Source organism: Hyaena hyaena, unplaced genomic scaffold (genome assembly GCF_003009895.1).
Source record: "Hyaena hyaena isolate Hyena2069 unplaced genomic scaffold, ASM300989v1 scaffold_273, whole genome shotgun sequence".
NCBI lineage: Eukaryota > Metazoa > Chordata > Mammalia > Carnivora > Hyaenidae > Hyaena > Hyaena hyaena.
This window is the reverse complement of record NW_024080904.1, coordinates 1,218,580-1,237,370: the sequence shown is the minus strand read 5'-3', so window position 1 is coordinate 1,237,370 and position 18,791 is coordinate 1,218,580. Positions and strand designations below refer to the sequence as shown.

The 18,791-nt window shown below is 43.8% G+C and overlaps 1 protein-coding gene across 2 annotated transcripts in view; it reads right to left on the bottom strand.

The window, feature by feature from the left end:
• Positions 1 to 18,791, bottom strand: part of ASTN2 (astrotactin 2) — an 898,753-nt gene that overhangs the window by 54,665 nt on the left and 825,297 nt on the right. For both annotated transcript variants that reach the window (XM_039245856.1, XM_039245858.1), the window contains exon 20: positions 1,499 to 1,640. In XM_039245856.1, coding sequence (XP_039101787.1) covers positions 1,499 to 1,640 — 142 coding nt within the window. The remainder of the gene's footprint in view (positions 1 to 1,498; positions 1,641 to 18,791) is intronic.

Sequence of the window (18,791 nt, the reverse complement as noted above, 5' to 3'; positions counted from 1 at the left end):
ACTTGGATCTCAACATCTACGAGATACACTGTGCAAGAGACAGGGTCAGAGGCCCAATATCTAGCTTACAGTGATATTCCTGAGTCTGGTGCATGACTGTGTTGGGTGTTCCCAGTGAGCCTGGGAACATGTTGAATATTCAAAAGAGTGCCATGGTCTTTAGAAAATCCATGACCTTCCACAGGAAGTGGGTATGGGATATGGTTTGGAGGTGAAGGAGTTTCACACTGTGGAGGGATTAATACTTACTGAGCAGATACATGCTGTGTGCCAGGGTGTTTTTTGTTTAATTGTCATGTGACTCTGCAAACTAGGCCTTATTGTTACTGTTTTACTGAGGCTTATAGGGGTAAAGGAACTTCTTTAAGGTGACCTAACTAAACATTTCAAAGCCAGATCTGAATCCATGGTCTATGGCCTTCATAACACCATTAAGTTTTAGGTTATTTGAGAATAGAGCCCTTGTTTAGTCACATTCATACCTGCATTTCTTAGCTCAATACCATCATGGGAACTCTTCAGAAAATGTCTGAATAAGTAAATGAGTTACGAATGAAAAAAACGGAATGAATGAAAGAAGTGATGAATGCATAAGGGAATGAACAATGGACTCTAAGAGAGGATGAACAGATACATGGATGAATGAGATGGATGGATAGAGACAGGAAGAAGGGGGAGAGAAAGAGATGGTAGGAGGGATGGATTAATGATTGGGTAAATGGATGGATAAATGGATGGGTCACTGAGTAAATAAAAGAAAAACATAAATGATTTCAATAATTGGTGAACAATGCTCATCTTGTTAATAACTTCAACTCTCTAGCCTACTAAAGGATGTGGCCTATAGTTTCATACTTAGGGTTCATGAAGACAGCTCATCTCTTATACTTTATGTCACAGGTTTGGATGATGCATTCCCAAGGTGACAAATGCTCACTGAGAGTAGAACAAAAGAAAAACGACCCTTTTCCCTCCGAGATTAACAGATGAGCCTCAGAATGACTTCCTTGTGTATCACTAGACATTTGGATGTAGTGACTCTAATGTACTTTGTGAAGGAGTGGTAATGGCCAATAACAACAACGACAACAATATATATGTCATATATGTTGCATGTATACGTCCTTCAGATATACGAATCTAAGTATTTTTCAGAGGGGATATCATGGAATTGAGAAAAGAACACCGGCAGAGACTCCTGTCCCAGCCCTCCTTGCTAACTTGCCACTTTTCCTCTCTAGGCTGCAGATTCTTCATCACTAGAAGAAATGCTTTTGTGTTCCTGGCCTCCCTGGGCCCTCTGGCAGTAACCCCGTGTGATTCTGTGGCTTGTTGTAGTCACACTTCTCCAATGGATACTTCCAAACCTCAGCATCTGAAGGTGCACACACAGGCTGTCTACAAAACATCTGGCTGGCCTGGACAGATTACTCATGCCTTGCCTCCCAGACTTGAAATCATCTGGTTTCACATTCCCCACTCACCCAGCACATCTTACTTGTAGAGACCGTCGGGCTCCAGACACTTGAAGATGACGGAGTAGATACTGACTTCAGGGACCTCTCCATGGCTTCGACCAGCTGCTACACAAGATGTGCCCAGGCCAGAGAGTAAGTCATCGGCAAAGCTCAGGAATTCTCCTGGAGGAAGACAAAGAAAGATGAGCTCCCCAGCTCAGGCCTTGGTGAGCAGACATTCTTGCTGCTGTCCAAACCCAAGAAATGTCTGGATACCGTTATCAGGAGGATTAGTGGACAAAACAAGCATAGCATATGAATGACACAGATTAGTACCTAGCCCTAATGACTCTGTTTAAATTTATGCCTGAATTTTCCCAACTGTTGGGTGGGCATACTAATATCTGCCTTTGTAAATTGTAGCAATGCTCAGATGAGGTAAATTATTGTGTAATAAAAATATACGAAAAGGCAAAAGGTGCATTGTGCTTTCTGTCCAAACTAATTATTCTGGTCTTCTTACTGCCACTAACCTCCTCCCAACTACTTGAGTGAGACCCTTCCTTCTTGGAACTGTGTTCTCCTTGCTGGTATAACAAAGGAATTGGACCAAAGACGTAAGATAGGTTTCCTATCACAGGGTCACTCTTTTGCATGAAGTAGAGTCATGAAATGTCCTGGCTCTGGATTCTGGATTCATGAAGTGGCTCATGGATTCATGAGGTATTACTTTGGTTCTGGATTCATTAAGTGTTATATTGAGATGGACAGAGACCTGGTCCAACTAAGGGGAAAAAGGTTCCATGACTGGTAAGCAATGACCATGGGACAGGAAGAGACAGTGGAAGAACAGGTGCCTCCAACTCCATGTCAATCTAGCCACTGGATTTTAGGAAGTGGCTGAAGTTTTGTAGAAATAAGCCAAACTAAAAAGAATAACTGGACATTTAAAATCTTGGGTTCTACTTTTAGCTCTGTTAAGAATTTGATGGATGGGGATGCCTGGATGGCTCAGTCGGTTAAGCGTCTGACTTCACCTCAGGTCATGATCTCATGGTTCGTGGGTTCGAGCCCTGTGTCAGACTCTGCTGACAGCTAGCTCAGAGCCTGGAGCCTGCTTCAGATTCTGTATCTCCCTCTCTCTCTGACCCTCCCCTGCTCACACTGTCTCTCTCTCTCAGAAATACATAAAACATTAAAAAAAATGTTTTTAAAAGAATTTGCTGGATGGTTTTGGGCAACCAAATTCCCATCTCTGAGCCTTAGTTTTGTCTTCTGTAGTGTGAAAGTGGTAGGATCACTATCAGAGCTTTTGGGAAAAGGAAATAAAAACATAGATGTGCACAAAGATTAAGATATATGGATAAACATTACAGTACCATTTAAACTGGGACGAATTTAGAAACAGCTAAATATTCAATGATATAGAAATAGCAGTATCATTTATAGTTCAGTGATGCAATGGAACATTTTTTAGCCATCAAAAACAAGATTGTGGAAGACTATGAAGTTATATAAAAAGATATTAGGTTAAAAGACAGGTTACACTATTACAGAATAATCTAATTTTTGGTGGAAATTTTACATGTTTATCTATTTAGAAAGGGAAGGAAGAAATTATAACAAATGCACAATAGTGGCTTTGTCTGGAAAGTCAGATCATGGGTATTTTTCTCTTTTATTTTTGCTTATCTCTGTTTTTTTATATCATCTATAATGGACATGTATTAGCTTTGTTACAAAGAAAAAAATCAATAAAAAATTACTTAAAAATAGATAAAATAAATGAACCAGACTAAATGGCCTTTTGAGTTCCCTTCCAATTCTAAAATTGGATGCTTTAGGAGCAAAACAAGCATGTGGGTTCTTTTATACCACACAGTATGGGATGATATGAAGCCTCTTTACTGTTCATTCCTTCTCCTTCTTGTCTGAGGCGGAATGCCTCACACTCTCTACTCACTTATTCTTAATAATGACAAGAGGAAAATGTCCATTCAACTAAATCCTCTCTACTTGAATTTAGGGACAATCCAATATATTGGAACCATCATGGAACAGTAATATTGGCCAAACGCCTGAGAAGACTGTGACCCAAGGAGATCACAGGGCTCTTCTCTACTAGGGAACTGGTAAACCCGGATATATAGATCATATCCTGTTAGTGTTCCAAAGAAAAGTTTCACTCTTCACTCACAAGTGAATGATGAAACACTTGTCTGACTAAACTGTATGGAAAGCCCTAGGATTTCAGGTAAACAACTGTTTGATAAAGTATTTGGCTCTATGGTCGAAAATAGCAGATCTTATTGTAGTGTTCTTTGTTTTCTACTTTTTACAAAGACAACTACAGCTCATAGACTTGCTACGTAGGTGCCGGAGGAAAGCATCTGAACAAGGCTGATGTCAGCGACATGCAAGTTCACCTGCTATTGTCAGACAGACTTGGGACTGGATTCTATTTCCATCATTTACTGTAAGTCTCTTAACCTTTCAAAGTCTCAGTTTTTCTTTCTGTAATATGGGGTCAGTAACTCCAGTTTGGAGTCCAGAATGAAATGCAGAGTCTAAGAAGCAATTCTTAGACCAGCAGTCTTCTAGAATCAGCAGTTCTACCGGAAAATGAAAAGGTAAATGAACGCTTTATACATCAAGGATGTTGGCATCCCCTATTTCTTTCACAGGCTTCTCTGTCAGCTTCTTCCATAGTAAAATCATAAACAGACAATGTCTCTCTTCTAATAGGTACCAAAGCAGAGCAACATATAGGGTGAAAAATGAAGGACGGGGAAAAAACATGGAATTACTCACTGGAGTAAGGGCTTTGTTTCTCATGGTTTCTTAGGATTTCAACTTTGGCAGCATACATTTGTTTTCTCTGAGCTTGGATCTGTCTGTCCGCTTCTCAATTTGTTTCTAGATAGCCATTGAAAGAGTTGGCCCTTCATGAGGGAATTCAGTATTCCTGTGGCCAGTTATTAACTAACTGTCTTCAAGCCAAAATATGGCTGACATTCATTTACAAATAGGCATGGTTTCCCAGATGTTTCAGTGCATTTCAGAACAACTGGACCCTGGATAAAAGCCTTATGACATGCCTGACAGGTCAGTAAGACAGGCACACAGGTCTAAGGTTTACAGATTTAGTTCAAGGCAAGAAACTGGATAGCATGGATACAAAACTAGTCACATGGGGGACAATACTAGGATACACAGCATCAGGCGGTATTTGGTACTGTATAGACATGGTTGATGACCTTCACGTGGAAAGCATCAAAAGCAAGGGAAGTGATACAGTGCCAACTTTTTTTTGTCTCCTTTAATCGTCACAGCATCCAATCCTAAGGAGTTAAATGTTAGCATCTCTGTTGTAAAGCTGAGATTAAGCTCACAAATTTCAGGAGGGAGAGCTGAGATTTGAACCCATATCCTTCTAACTCTGAAGCCGTACCTTTTCTTTTATACTATGCTGCCTCCTAGAGAAAGTTTAAAGACACGTGTTTGAAAAGTGAGGTTTTCAATTCTGTTCAATTTGCAGTTGAATGTGTGTCCCTCTCTTAGCTTGGGGAATGAAACAATAAAAGAAATAGCCCCTGACCTTCTACAGTTTGTAGTCTGACAAGAGGAAGGTCTCTGAAAGACAAGAACAGACCCATAAAGTAAGTTGTAAGATTGCTTTTCTTGGCACTCTCTTCCAGGAGGCTTAAATGTAACCTAGATGGAGACAGGTGAATGAGGGGATCCTTCACTGTCCTTCCTCACCTAGTAGAGGGGGTCCTAAGAAGGATCTGGGGCCTTCTCTGTGCACAAATGCAAATCAGTGCAGGTCAACACATGCACTGGGGTTTCACAATACCCCAAGTCTGGCAGTGGAACCATTGAATACTACACACTGCATAATACTACAGTGCAATGGTTAAAAGGCTGGGCTCTGAATTTATACTGCCTAGGGTTAAATCCTGGTTCACCCCCACTTATAGTTTGCTTTGGATAAGTTATTTGATGCTCTCCATCTATTTCCTCATATGTACAATGGATATAATCATAATATCTGACTTACAGTGCTGTGAATATCATATAAAATATTGCATATATTGCTTACAAATCAAATAGCACGATGTTTATGAATACAATAAGGACTCCAAAATATGTTAACTCTTGCGTTAGTTATCGTTTTTCTTATTACTGTCATCCTAACAGAGGAGAAAGATAAAGTCCCTTAAAATTATTTTTTGTCCAATCTTTTATCCTGTCCTTTTCCAGGTGACAATTGATTATTAGAGAAGGAATGTATCATGTTGATGGCCATACACAAAGTGAGAGGTCCACTTGGAACAAACACTTCATCTCTTGACTCTTAAAGCCTATGGGGGAACTCCTATCATCCAGCCTATGAGATAAACCTGCTGAGTCCTCTAGACCTCGCTCTTTAATTTCTGACCAACTGCATTCGACATGAACATGAGCTAGATTTACTATGTGCCAGGCACTGCGCTAGGCATACACTTCCACTCCATCTTCTTAAAACTTGGACTCCCTGAGGAAGATAAAAAGCACAGGAGAGACAGAAGTAGTTCAAGAGGTTTCCAATATGTACTGTATTCTAGCAGTGGTTTGCCCATCAGGATATGCAGAACTCCAGGGTTGAGAAGGAAAAGCAGGCATGGAGGGGGCCGAAGTCTGTCTCCTCTGTGCCCACACCACCCTTCAAGCCAGATTAATGCCAGTTTGATCTATTTTATATACTGATGGCCTATGTTTTATTTAAGTTGGGGAAAAACTGTTTTAAAAATATTAGCTTATAAGTTTTACTGCTTAAAATCTTTGAATCCCAAACCCTGCCACATTCCCTGGTAGAAGAAATACAGAGGTTCAGGAATGTTGTACCCCTCCCCCCACCCACCCCTTCAAGGCTTCGCAGCCACTCCAGGGCAGAGTCCAGGATCAAACCTATTTGCTTCTGAGCTCCATGTGCCTCCTACTAGGAAACTCTGCTGAGGTTAGACAACCCCAGTCCCCTCCTCTCTGGTATGTTATGGCTGTGTGGCAGAACCTTCCTAGACCCGGGCTGCTGTCGCCACCGCCTAGCCCATGCCTCTCCAAGATTCTAACATTCTTTCTCTGTTTTTCTTTCCTTGAAAACAGATAGGGAGTTGGGAGTCGCTGCACAGGAATGTGCCTGTTCCCCATTAGGGCTCTTCTGGGGCTGTAACCCGAGTGGGCTTGGGCCAGACCCCCACACACTGCTTTATCCACTCAGACTCGAGCCTTACTCTCATTATGATCCACAGCGGAGGTCAATCACATTTCTGCCCAAGCTTCAGAACCAACCCAACAAAGCGCAGAGTAATTTTTCGGAAGGCCCCACCCCCTGCCTCAATCCCTTCTCCTTTTATCACTCCCTCAAATCCCCTGCCTCCTTCTTTCCCCCTTCTCTCCCTTTCTCCCCTCACCCCCTCACTTCTGATTGAGTTGAGGTCACAGTCAAAGCCGGCCACAAGAGCAAATTGAAAACAGGTTGGGGGGAAAAAAGCAGCAAAGAAATTCCAAAATGGAAGGGGCAGGAGTAGTGAGTTATTCAGCCCAGGTGGGGAGAAAGGTCCCCGCTCCGGCCTCTGCACTCTTTTCAGGAAACGCCAAGGGGATTTGGAGGCAGCTCTGGGCCCGGTGTCCTTCTAACCTGCGGGTCTTGCTGTAGTGTCAGCAAGAAGCAGGGCTCTGCATTTCCCACAGGTCCTTTACTTGGGCCAATGTAGAAATTCATTCAGAGACCTCGTCACTGACAAGATGCTTTTTTTTTCAGGGCCTCACACTTATCAGCCACCATTGGTTTGTTTCTTCAAAAACATGTTATCTGAAATCTGAAGAGACAGTGTCTGATTCTCACCTCTATTGTAATGGCAGGATGAGATGGAGGAAAGAGAGTGGATTTGAGGGGCAGATGAGAGACCTGGTTTTGAAGCCAGGCTCCACCACGTAAGAACTATACTATCCAGGGATGGATGATTAAACTCTCTGAGACAGCTTTTTCATCATCAGACAATCAGGTGAGGAGTAAATAATCTATGTGGTATGCCTGCTCCATGGATGGTTTACCAATGTCAATGCTCCCCCAGCCCTGCTACCACACTTCTGTTTCCATCAGGTCTCACCAACTTGTCTAATGGCAATGTTTTTAGCGGTAAAACTCAGCTGCTTTTTTAGACACATTATATGCTACCTAACTCCCTAGAACTTTTTTTTTAAGGAAGCAATATTTAAGAAGGTTGAGGGAAGAAGGGTGGAAGGTAGGCAAAGAGGAAAGGAGAGAGGGAAAGGAAATGTTTATTTCACTCTTATCATATGGCATCACAGGTTTTTTTATATTACCTTGATTAAACGTTCAACACAGCCTCATTATGATTAATATTCAATACAATCTAAAGATTTAAGTTAACCATGCTTTTACAAATGAGGAAACAGGTTGAAAGAAGGCTAAGAAACTTGCCTAATGGGATCCTAAGCTTTTCCTACTGCGTGTTTGCCAACAGACTAGGAGATGCTGTTTCAGCAGGATTTGTGTTTTGGTCACCTCTGTAGCATCAGTACCCAGCATAAGGCTGGCCATGCAGAGATTGGTGGCACTCAATGAAACCAAACATCAGTGGTTGAAACCTGGATCCATCCCCCTCTCCCCACGACTGGCAACTGGTATTAGAACTCTCTTTTGGGAGAACCAGGCTGCCTTCCGTGTGACCTCTTTTAGGAGTGCAAAGGACTCACACAGTATAAGAGAAAAGGGACTGCCAAAAAAATGATTCTGAAAATGGCAATGGTGGTCTAGCAAGTACCCATGAAAAGCTTCCATGTGCCAAAAGTCATGCGAAGGGACTTCTGGCTCATCCCCATGCTAGTCCTTGAGTGAACCATCCATCGGTGGACCAGCTTTAAACCCATGCCTCCTTCTACTAACAGCACCTCAGTTTTCCACTGGGGAACCAGCTCTCCCCTAATTTCAATCTATATGATTTTGGTGAAGCTAAAGTCCACTCCTTCCTCCAGAGATGGGCATGTGGTCAGCGACCTGAGACTCCATGTCAGAGGCCAATGAGAGATGAACAAATGACTCAAGCCTGATCGGACTAACTCCTGGGGACAGTGTCCAAGTCCTGATGATGACATCATTTGAAACCCTGGATGGCTTGGGTCTGAAGCTAGATATACCCTTGGATATTTCAAATACATGAGTCAGTATTTTCCCTTTTCTGCCAAAGTACTTTCCATTTGTTTTCAGTTACTTGCAACCAAGAGCCTTACCAGACACAAATCCTATGAGGTAGATTTTATGATTGCCATTTTATAAATGAAAAAAAAAAAAAAGCTTACAGGTCTCAAGCAGATTGCCTAAGGTCACACTTCATCTAAATAACAAGCCTGAACTTCAAATCCATAGCTGTCAGACTCCAAAATCTGAGCCTTTCCCATCATAAAACACTGCCTTGGGCAAGAGATACAAAGATTCTATTATTCAACAGAAAAATCACTGAGAATTTCCAAATCCTGTTTCCTCTAGACCTGTCTTCCGACCTCATTGCCTACATTATCTTCCTCACTAATTCATTCCAGCAATGCTGGTATTCTTCTGAGGAAGAATGTCATGCATGCTTCAACCACATGGTCTTTGTGCCTATGGCTTCCATGTCTGGAGAGCTCTTCCCTATATTTTTTACATAATCACTCCTTCTCCTTGCCCAGAGGACTGCTTTAATGTTACTTCCTCAGAAGGGCCTTCTCCAGCCACTCAGTCCCATCTAATCCCTCTCTATCCTCTTTTTCTATTTTCTCTTCATAAAACTTATCAATCTCTCTTATATGTTGATGGATTATTGTATTGCCTGTATACCCCACTATGAACCCCACGGGGAAAGGACTTTGATCACTTACCACAGCGACTATACACAGTTTTTCCATAAATTTTTACATTGTGCTATGACCTGAGGTGATGGCTGGCAACACATGAAGAAGAATGTCTTAGTTTGTGTGCCTTGGAAAGCAGAGACCAAGAGAAGGGTCTGGGTGCAGATGGTTTATTTGGGAGGGGATTCTAAGAAGCAGGCATGGGGGAGAGGAAAGAATCAAATAAGGAAAAGGAAACATCAATATAGGAGTGTGTCATGAAGTCTGCTGCCATGAGTGATGGGAATTCCATTCTACAGGGGCCTTCTAAGAAGTGAGCGAGATGTCTCTGAGAATCGTTTGGCTGAAAGCTGGGAGCTGGGGAGCATACCACGTGATTCCTGATAACCACTGGTTGAGAACCTCCCAGTGAAAATTTCCCCATGCCTTTTTTTTTTTTAAGCTGTGCATGCACATGGGCCTAGGGAGCTCCCTTGGTCCTGTACAACATCAGGATGAGGCAGAAAATGGAAGCCTGATTTTGAGGTCACTGGCAGTTCGAGGTGAGCCTTGGTGTAGACAGTACAGCCACCACTGCTGTGGCTGAAATAGCCAGGACCTAGAGGGTATAGTATGCCCCCAATGTGTCTGCCACAAAGACCCAATTCCTGTGTTTGAGAAATTCACAGAAAGGGCAACTGATGTGCCTTGCTCACTGAGGTCTAGGACAGATCTGGTAGCCCAACTGGTAAAACAGTCCACGGTTATTAAATACCCCACTAGGTTCCAAGGAAATGCCTACCCACTATGGACACAGTGTTGGGCCACTCCTTCCCTGTGGTGCTTGTAGCTTAGCAAGGCAGAACTGCAATGGTTGCTTTTATGAGCGACCCACCGAAGAGTCCTGCAACTTATTATTAATAGGGAATTTAATAATATTAACCTCAGTATTAATATGCACTTGGCCAATAGAGCCTGCCCTTTTCTGCAGCTGTATTAATCAGGGCCATACAAGCCCTCGTCATCCCCACCATCTCGAGGACAAATGATGCTAATACATTTGGCCGGAGTGGGTATTGCTAACATGTGTGAGGAGAGCAGATCTGGGGGCCAGGCTGTAGAGGAGGGGTTGGAAGGACAGCCAAGTCCCCCTCGCCATCGCTCTCTGAGGACCACGGTGCGTGTTTACTGCCCTTGCAGAACGCATCTACAGAGGGTTTGCTTTTCTTCCCTTTCTTTTTTTAACTTGCATTCCTAAATGTTACACTATGGTGAAGTGGAAAGAACCAAATGTACAAAATGTGCTTCTCATCAGTCTTCATTCCCCTAACACTTCCAACTTTGTCTGGGCTGAGCACTTCGTTCAATGTCTCCCTCTCTGGGTAAAGAGACAAAAACTTTGTTGCTGATGGTGGGCCCTAATAGCCCCTCTGACCACAGTCTGATGAAACAGTATACAGTCTGGTGGAGCTGGGGTTACTATTCTGTCCAGAAGAGAGGCTCAGAGAGTTGGGGCAAGTGGCCCAACCACACAGCTACTACATGGGGAAGCTAGCCCTTGAACCCAGTTCGATCCAATTCCAGAACATGTAGTTTTCCCTAACTGTTCTGTTTCTACGGACCTCTGTCTCTTCGTCTCTTAAATGAGGAGGTCATTATCTACTCTGCAAGAGGGTCCTTAGGCATGAATTCAATTAAGTCCATAAAAAAAACATAAAAGTGCTTTATGATCTGCAAAGTGTGATATGTATGGAAGGAGTTGTTGGTGAGGTTAATCCCCAAAGTGCCAGCCAAGAGGATGAAAATGTCAGATGGGTTCTGTTTCTGGAGCTAGAAGGTGGGACAGGAGGCCATCCTCTGGGAGGAACTGAGGTATACCAGTGTTCAGCCCCAAGGACGCACAAAATCAGATGATGATGGACCTTTACCAACCTGGAAACATACCCTGCCATCAGTGGCAAAGAGGAATTCTAGTGTCCCAAGAAGGGGAAAGGCATTATGGGGGAGGAGGGTGCTATAATGTAGGGCAATTTAGGGATCCTGGGGCTGGAGCTTCCAGAATTCTTAGCCCTGGAAAGTTGGTTTCTCTTCCTTCAGTTCAGCTGAAGTGCTACCTCCTCAGAGCCCTCTCTGCACCACCCTATCTAAAGCAGACCCATGCTGCCTACTCTCAATTAGTCTTCACAGATCTCTTGATGTTCTTCTAAGCACCTGTAGTTACTATGTTTATTTATTTATTTATTTATTTATTTATTTATTTATTTATTTTCATCTGATTACTAAAACGTGAGTTCCATAAGTTCAGAAGGCTTATCCATCTTGTTCCATCTTTTTCATGGTTTCCCACTGTTTAACAAAGAGCAGGGGACAGAGTAACCCATTCATTAAAGATTTATTGAATAAATCAGGGAGAGGTGAGGCTGGAGAGGCAATCAACTAATGACTCAGCCACAACTTTGCAAACATGTGGAGACAGCCTGTTGTTTTTGCTCAAATCTGATATCTTTCCAAAAGCTTTCCTTGGCCACCCTTCCATCCAGCAAGGATCAGGTATCTCCTATGGGTTCCCATAACACCCTCACTTCTACCACTGTGGTCCTTAACCCATTGTCCTGCAATGACCTGTTTAGTGTCTCCCTCCCCCAGGACTTATGGAAAGGGACCTGGCCTGTCTTATTCACCATCTGAGCCCTGTGCCTGGGTGTGCGGAATGATTAAGTAGATGAATGAGCATGGCTTACTTCCCAGCTGGAAGCAGGCCCACTAGGCAAGGGGCAGGCTGGGATTTCCCAGCACGTCAACCTCTGAATGGTGTTGGGAAGAGGACTCCCAGGAGGCCAGTAGATCTTGTGTGAAAGAACACTGAATCCAGGGTCAAAGGGCATGAGCTGCACCCCTGCCTTCCTATGAGATTGTACAAATCTGTTCATATCTCTGCCAGAGCAAATGGCCATAATGGAAAGTATGTGCACCAAACTCTTGCCCAGCCTTTACCTGGTTTGATCTTGCAACTAATCCCAATATTGAGACCCTCTTTATCTTCCTCTGTATTTGCCTATCACTTTGCTACTTCAGTCTGAGCCTCCCTGGGCTTTGTCTAGCTTCCAGACCCCTACATCCTAGGAATTTCTCTCTGGCTGTATCCCTTCTTGATCTCTGCCCAACCCTGGCATTTCTGCCAGCCAAACCTTCTGTTGTAACACCTTAGCACCCACACTAGCTGCCCATGAATCCTTTGACTCTTGTCTCTCTTTATGAGGCAGATTGCCATTCTCTTCTCACAGCCCTCTCCTTTTGTAAAGCCCTTTAAAGTTCATGCCCCTACCTTCTTTGCATCATGCTCGGGCGTCACAAGCACTCAGTGAGGTCAGAAACAGTGAACAGAAGGGAGAAATTCCCATTTTGCACAAAGGAAAACTGACTCAGGAAAGGGATGTGTCTGCTGAAGAGGTAGCGGAGCTGGATCACACATTTCCTGATGTGTGAGACAGTGTTTTCATAGCTGTACCCTTTGCTCTGGTCTCCTCATCCAGAGTGCAGACCCAACTGTGACTAATGCAGCTTTACAGCCACACCCTGAAGGACCTCACTAGGCACTCACCTTTAGTGAGCCCACCACACATTGACTGATTTTGACAATTACATTTACTAAGACATCAGCATCAAATCCCCGCTGGAGAGGGAAAAGCAGCAGAAAAGGCAATCCCGTGCTCCTGGGTTTAAATCCTGGCTTTCCTAAATGACTCTTCTGAGCAAGTTACTTAATCTCTCTAATCCTCATTTTCTCTATCCAAAAAATGCATGTGAAAAAGCCTGCCTCACCGGAATCAATGGAATCATACTGAGTGTTAATTTACACAATGTATGCAAAGCACTTAGCACAGTGCCTGGCACATGGCAAACACTCAGTAAGTGGCAGCTTTACTGTTATTACTTTTATTATGGAAAATGCCAATTGATGAAGATTTCATAGGAGGTAAATAGAGAGGAGCAATTCAACAATCCAGGGAGAGTGAATTATCCTCCTGAATTTAGCACCTCTTACTCTGCCCAGAGCAGAACTACATAAGCTATGTGCCCAGAGATTAAAACTTGCTGAATGCCCAAAGCTGCCCTCCCTTTTCTAAATATAAACGTCAGGGCCTGTGGCTAGCAGATAGCTGGGGTATCTTTGATAGATAAGGGATCCTCTGTTTGTCTTCCTTCTTCCCTCCTGGGGTGGGACCAGGCTTCAAACCCAAATCTGACCAACACTCTCCAAAGGCAGCCTCTGGGGGGACCCTGTTAAGGCACCAGAGAGGAATGAACGAGGCCCAAGGCCATCCCGCTTCCCCCAGCCAACTTCCCCAGTACACACACATGTGCACACAAAGGCACGTCCCCCTCCTCATCTCATCCCTGTGTGTGCCCAGGCCTTACGGCAGGGAGACGCCAGGAAGGTGGAGGGAAGTCCAGCAAAGATGACTCAGTTTTTCTAGTCGTGCAAGTAACACCATTCCCAGGCTGAAGTGAATCAGTGAGAAGAGGTGGGACCTGGGAGGTGGCAGAGAGGGGAAGATTTCCAAATGAAAGAGACACAGAGAGAGAAGGAAATAGGATGAAGTAGAGAAAGTCAGAAAAAGAGCCACGGCCAGGAAATGCTCAGAGACAGATTGAAGTAGAAGCAGATAGCAACAGAAAGGAGCAGAGAGGGAGAAAAAGAGAGTCATACACAAATGGAGAGAGTGAAAGGAAGACAAAGAGAGAGAGATGGAGACAGAAGGAGACCAAGAGTAAGAGTAACAAGAAGGAAGGGAGGCGGACAGGAGGGAGGGAGGGAAGGAGGGAACCATCCCCAAAGCGAAAAGGATAATATCAAGACAAAAAAAAAAAAAAAGAAAGAAAGAAAGAAAGAAAGAAAGAAAAGAAAAGAAAAGAAAAAAAAACAGGAGGAAAAGAGGCAGAGAGGGATGCAGAGAGCAAGACAGCTGGATACTGAGAACAAGCCCTGCAAGATGAGGAACAGAGAACAATGCCTGGCCATTGCCACTGAGCCATCTTAGTTCTCCCAAGAGCTAGCTGATACTCCTTCTTCTCGTTCCATCCTCCATGGCCTTACCCGGTCCCCTCAACAGAAGAGACAGACCCTAGGCCCAGAGGGTGAATGCTGCTCCCTTCCCTTTCAGCTTTGGACCAAAACCAAGTTAGCCAAAGTTCCTATCGCTCTAAACCTGGCCAGAAGAGGGCCTTGGGGTCCCACTGAAATCCCAGAGGGAGAAGTGACTTTCTGGAGATGCTCAGAGGCCAGAGGGCCTCCACAGGAGATGGTGGCCCTTGAACATTTGATCAGGTTGGCCCTGGTGGGGGAGGGGGGTCTTCTCACCTATCCCAGGAGAACTGACCTGGAAGGTAAAGGAGGCAGTATGAGTAGGTGACAGCCATTTGCATCCAAATCTCCTCCTATCCTCCCACACACATACAGGATTTTTTTTTCACTCTCTTAAAACGACTTCCTTGCTTCCCAATTTATATTAAATTTTTCCTTTAAATAGAGAAGGGGAAACAAGTTCTCTCTTCAACCCACAATGAAAGCTATAAAAGGGATTTTAAGCTTGGAAAATTTGGCTGGTCAGTTTTTCCTACTGTTTAATAAATGCCTTAGGTTACACTGGATGAGTAAACATGGTTTATAAGCTTCTAATTCATAACTAGCCCTGTGAGTTTACACCATATATAGACACACACACACACACACACACACAGGATATATATATGATGACTGTATAAGTAGGGTAGATATTCACACACATATATAAGTTATAGTATACATGTGTAATATTCACATATGTGGTATACATATGTAAAACATGCATGTATATCTGCATCTACACACATAAACATATACATGTAAATACTCACATGTAGTGTGTGTGGGTGTGTGGCAAAGTGATCTCTGAAATTTGACATCCCATTGGGGTTGACAAAACACTCCTCTCATTTGATCCCCACGATAAGCCCAGGAGGTAGGCAGGGTGAGATGTCACCCCCAGTTTACTGGTACTTTTAGTGAAGGCAGAGACTCCAGGGACCTATAGTCTCCCATACTACAGTTCCCCTTGCCAGTCACACGGACTGATTACATGAGCACTGTTCAGGCAATACCCACATCTGGATCTGCAAGAACCCAAAGTATGGGGAGCCTAAGGCATCATCTGTTTCAGGCTTTCATTTTACAGACCGGAAGACTAAAGCTCAGAGACTCACTGGTTGCCCAGAGGATGCCTCTGTGCAAATCAGGGGGGGGGAAAACATCTCTTCCTTAAATACTTTGCTTCTATGTATCTGAAAATGGTCTTAACATCCCAATTTATTAGAACAAGAGACTTGATTGATAATTAATACACGACTACAGTGTCTACAACTGGAATGAGGAGTTTCTAGATGTGGTAGCACTCTGCACTGTAAAAGCTGTGCAACTGTCCATGGCATTCCTGGGAGGGAGCTCAGCCAAGGTCAGGGCAGAGAGGAGGACAAGAGAGAGGATACGGAGGGGTGCCTGGGTGGCTCAGTCATTTGAGTGTCTGACTTCAACTCAGGTCACAACCTCATGGTTTGTGAGTTAGAGCTCTGCATCAAGCTCGCTGCTGTCAGCACAGAGCCCACTTCAGATCCTCTGTCCCCCCACTCTCTGTGCCCCTCCCCCACTCATGCTCTGTATCTCAGAAATGAAGAAACACTTATTTAAAAACAAGAGCAAGGATAGAGAAGGTAAGATGAGAGAGGAACCAACCTTAGATTGTCTAAGAAGATAACTCATTTCACGTCGAGTATAAAAGGAGAAAAATAATAGCTAGTGTTTATTAAGCACTTAATCGTGTCTGATGATTCCAGTAACCCTTGAGTGGGACACATCTCTACCGCTGCTTTCTCGGCTCTCCTCCAACTAATACTGCTAGTGTTCAGTTTGAGCACTCACAATTTGTAGAGTAGCATGCCTAGGATTTCATTTACTTCACCTCATTTTGGCTCCGCAAGAACTCTAAGAGCTGTTTCCCTGAATTTACAGATGAAGATATCAAAACTAACACGGGCTGAGTAACTTGCCCACATTCATGCAGCCAACTGCGTGGCTTAGATTCAACTTTTGTGAGGAAAGGGTAGAGGTCAGATTCCTCCACATTCTCTGAAGAGAACTCAAATGCTCTACCTACTTAATCACTTACTGACTCTTTTGGCACATCAGAACCTACCTACTCTGCATATGGGGTGTCAATACCCAGCGAGCACCAGCCAAGTATGAAAGCATTCTGACTTCTCATTTGTGCATTTTACAGTGTCCCACAGTCTGTTCATCCCTTTAATCATGCCGAGGTTGCTGAAGAGAGAGCCATATGGATGATGTATTCATGGAGTCAGTGCTCTGAGGCCACAATGGCGGCTCTGCCCCAGCTTTTCCTTGGTACCCAGTTTGCCTCCTTATTTCTACCTCTCCCTCATGAGCTTCCCATTTTGGATGCAAACGGATATGGATAGTCATCAGAAATTAAAAAAAGAAATTAAAAAGTCAAGGCAAAATAAAATTAAAGCCAGGAGTCTGCCGCAGGAAGCAAAGCAATGTCTTTGGATACCAGTGGAAATGGGCTTTCTGTCTTCAGCATCCCCTTGTATACATAGGATTAAGTACTCCTACTTTGAGGATGTGTTTTACAGATTTAATGTGATGTACAGTTTCTAGCCCAGGGCTTGTCTGTGATGCATGCATTCAGAGCTTTGTCTTACAGACTGGAAAAGAAAGAGAAGTGGTTATTGGCCAGGGTCACTAACACTGGACTAGAAGTATATGGTATTTCATGTCCATCAACTCCTTACTATGGTCTTTGAGACCTAAGTGGTCTAGGGCCTCACTACCACTTCAGCTAGAGCCCCTTTGCTCTCCCCTTGCTGACGATACTTCAGTGATCTGAACTCACATCATCACAGAGGTATTCTTTGATCCCCTAACTGAAGCAGCATTCCCCAACCTCTATTCCCATATCCATTTTTATTTCAAGCATGTATTATTCCTTGATATACTGTACATCAGTTATTTTATCATCTTCTCCCATCTTCCTCCCTCTGACATGGGAACATAAGCTCAATGATAGGAGCCATTTTGTTTTCTTCAGTATTGTATCTCACCTTCTATATATTTTTTAATTTCATTTATTTTTGAGAGAGAGAGAGACAGAGCATGAGCAGGGGAGAGGGACAGAGAGAGGGAGGCACAGAACCCGAAGCAGGCCCAGGGCTCTTAGCTGTCAGCACAGAGCCTGACGTGGTGCTCGAAGTCATGAACTCTGAGATCATGATTTGAGCCAAAGTCAGCTGCTTAACCGATGGAGCCACCCAGGTGCCTGAATGCTGTATCTCAGCTTCTAGAATAGTTTTTGGTGCATAGTAGGTGCTCATTAATATGTATTAAATGACTTAATTCATAGTTCCTCACCAAATACCAAGAGGCTAGCCAGACTGGAATTCTGATTCCCATTTTATACATGAATAAACAGGCCCAGGGAGGTGAAGAAATTTCTCCAAACTTCAGCCGGTGACAGAGGTGGGACTGGCACACTGCATGGTCAGACTGAAATCCAAATTTCTTGCTCTCCCACCAGGCTGTATTTCCTATTATCACACCTCTTCCTCTCCAAGTATATATGGGGAGTGGCTGTTACTGGAGATTCCATTGCTTAAGTGAGAAGCCACAGGAGATGGAGGTGTTAGGAGTGATTTCCCTATGTGTTCTCCACCCAGACACAGGCCTTGCCAGGGCCATGCTGTGGACATACTAGAGCACTGGTCCTCACTGGGAAACACACATCATCCATGTTCCAGATCAGCCACCAGCAGCCAAGAGAAGGAAGGGCTTGGTATCAAGTTTGGAGAATGTAGGAAGAGGGTAGGAAGAGATTGCTGTAGTCATCCTCAGGGCTCCAGAGAACTAGAAAGGAGAAGTCCAATTTCCCTTTTGGAGTAATTTCCATTCTACGAAGAGGTGATGACTTATTTCATTACCCCAAGGTTTCCACTTGCCTCCTGGGGACAGCCAAGTCCTGCAGAAGAGGAAGGAAATCATCAGCCCTTGGGTTCGCCATGGAGAAGAAAGGCCTGGGCTGGCACTTGGGCTGGGATCTGACCTCCTCTGTGACTAACCTGCCTTCTCTGGACATCAGCTCACTCATCTATTAAAAGAAATCTTGGGCAAAGAAAATGCTGGGGATTGATTTGGGGACATGGTATTCAGAAAACTGTGGGCTGTGGCATGCTCTAGGACTGTACTGTGTCTGGTTTCCCACATATGTGATGTCCTTAACCCTTATAGAAATACATGACGTTGGCATTATCATGTTCACTTTGTAGTTGGAGAAATAGCGGTGCACCGTCAATGATTATGTCCAAAATCAAACTGTTGAGACCAGAGCCAAGATCTCTTAATAATCTGTC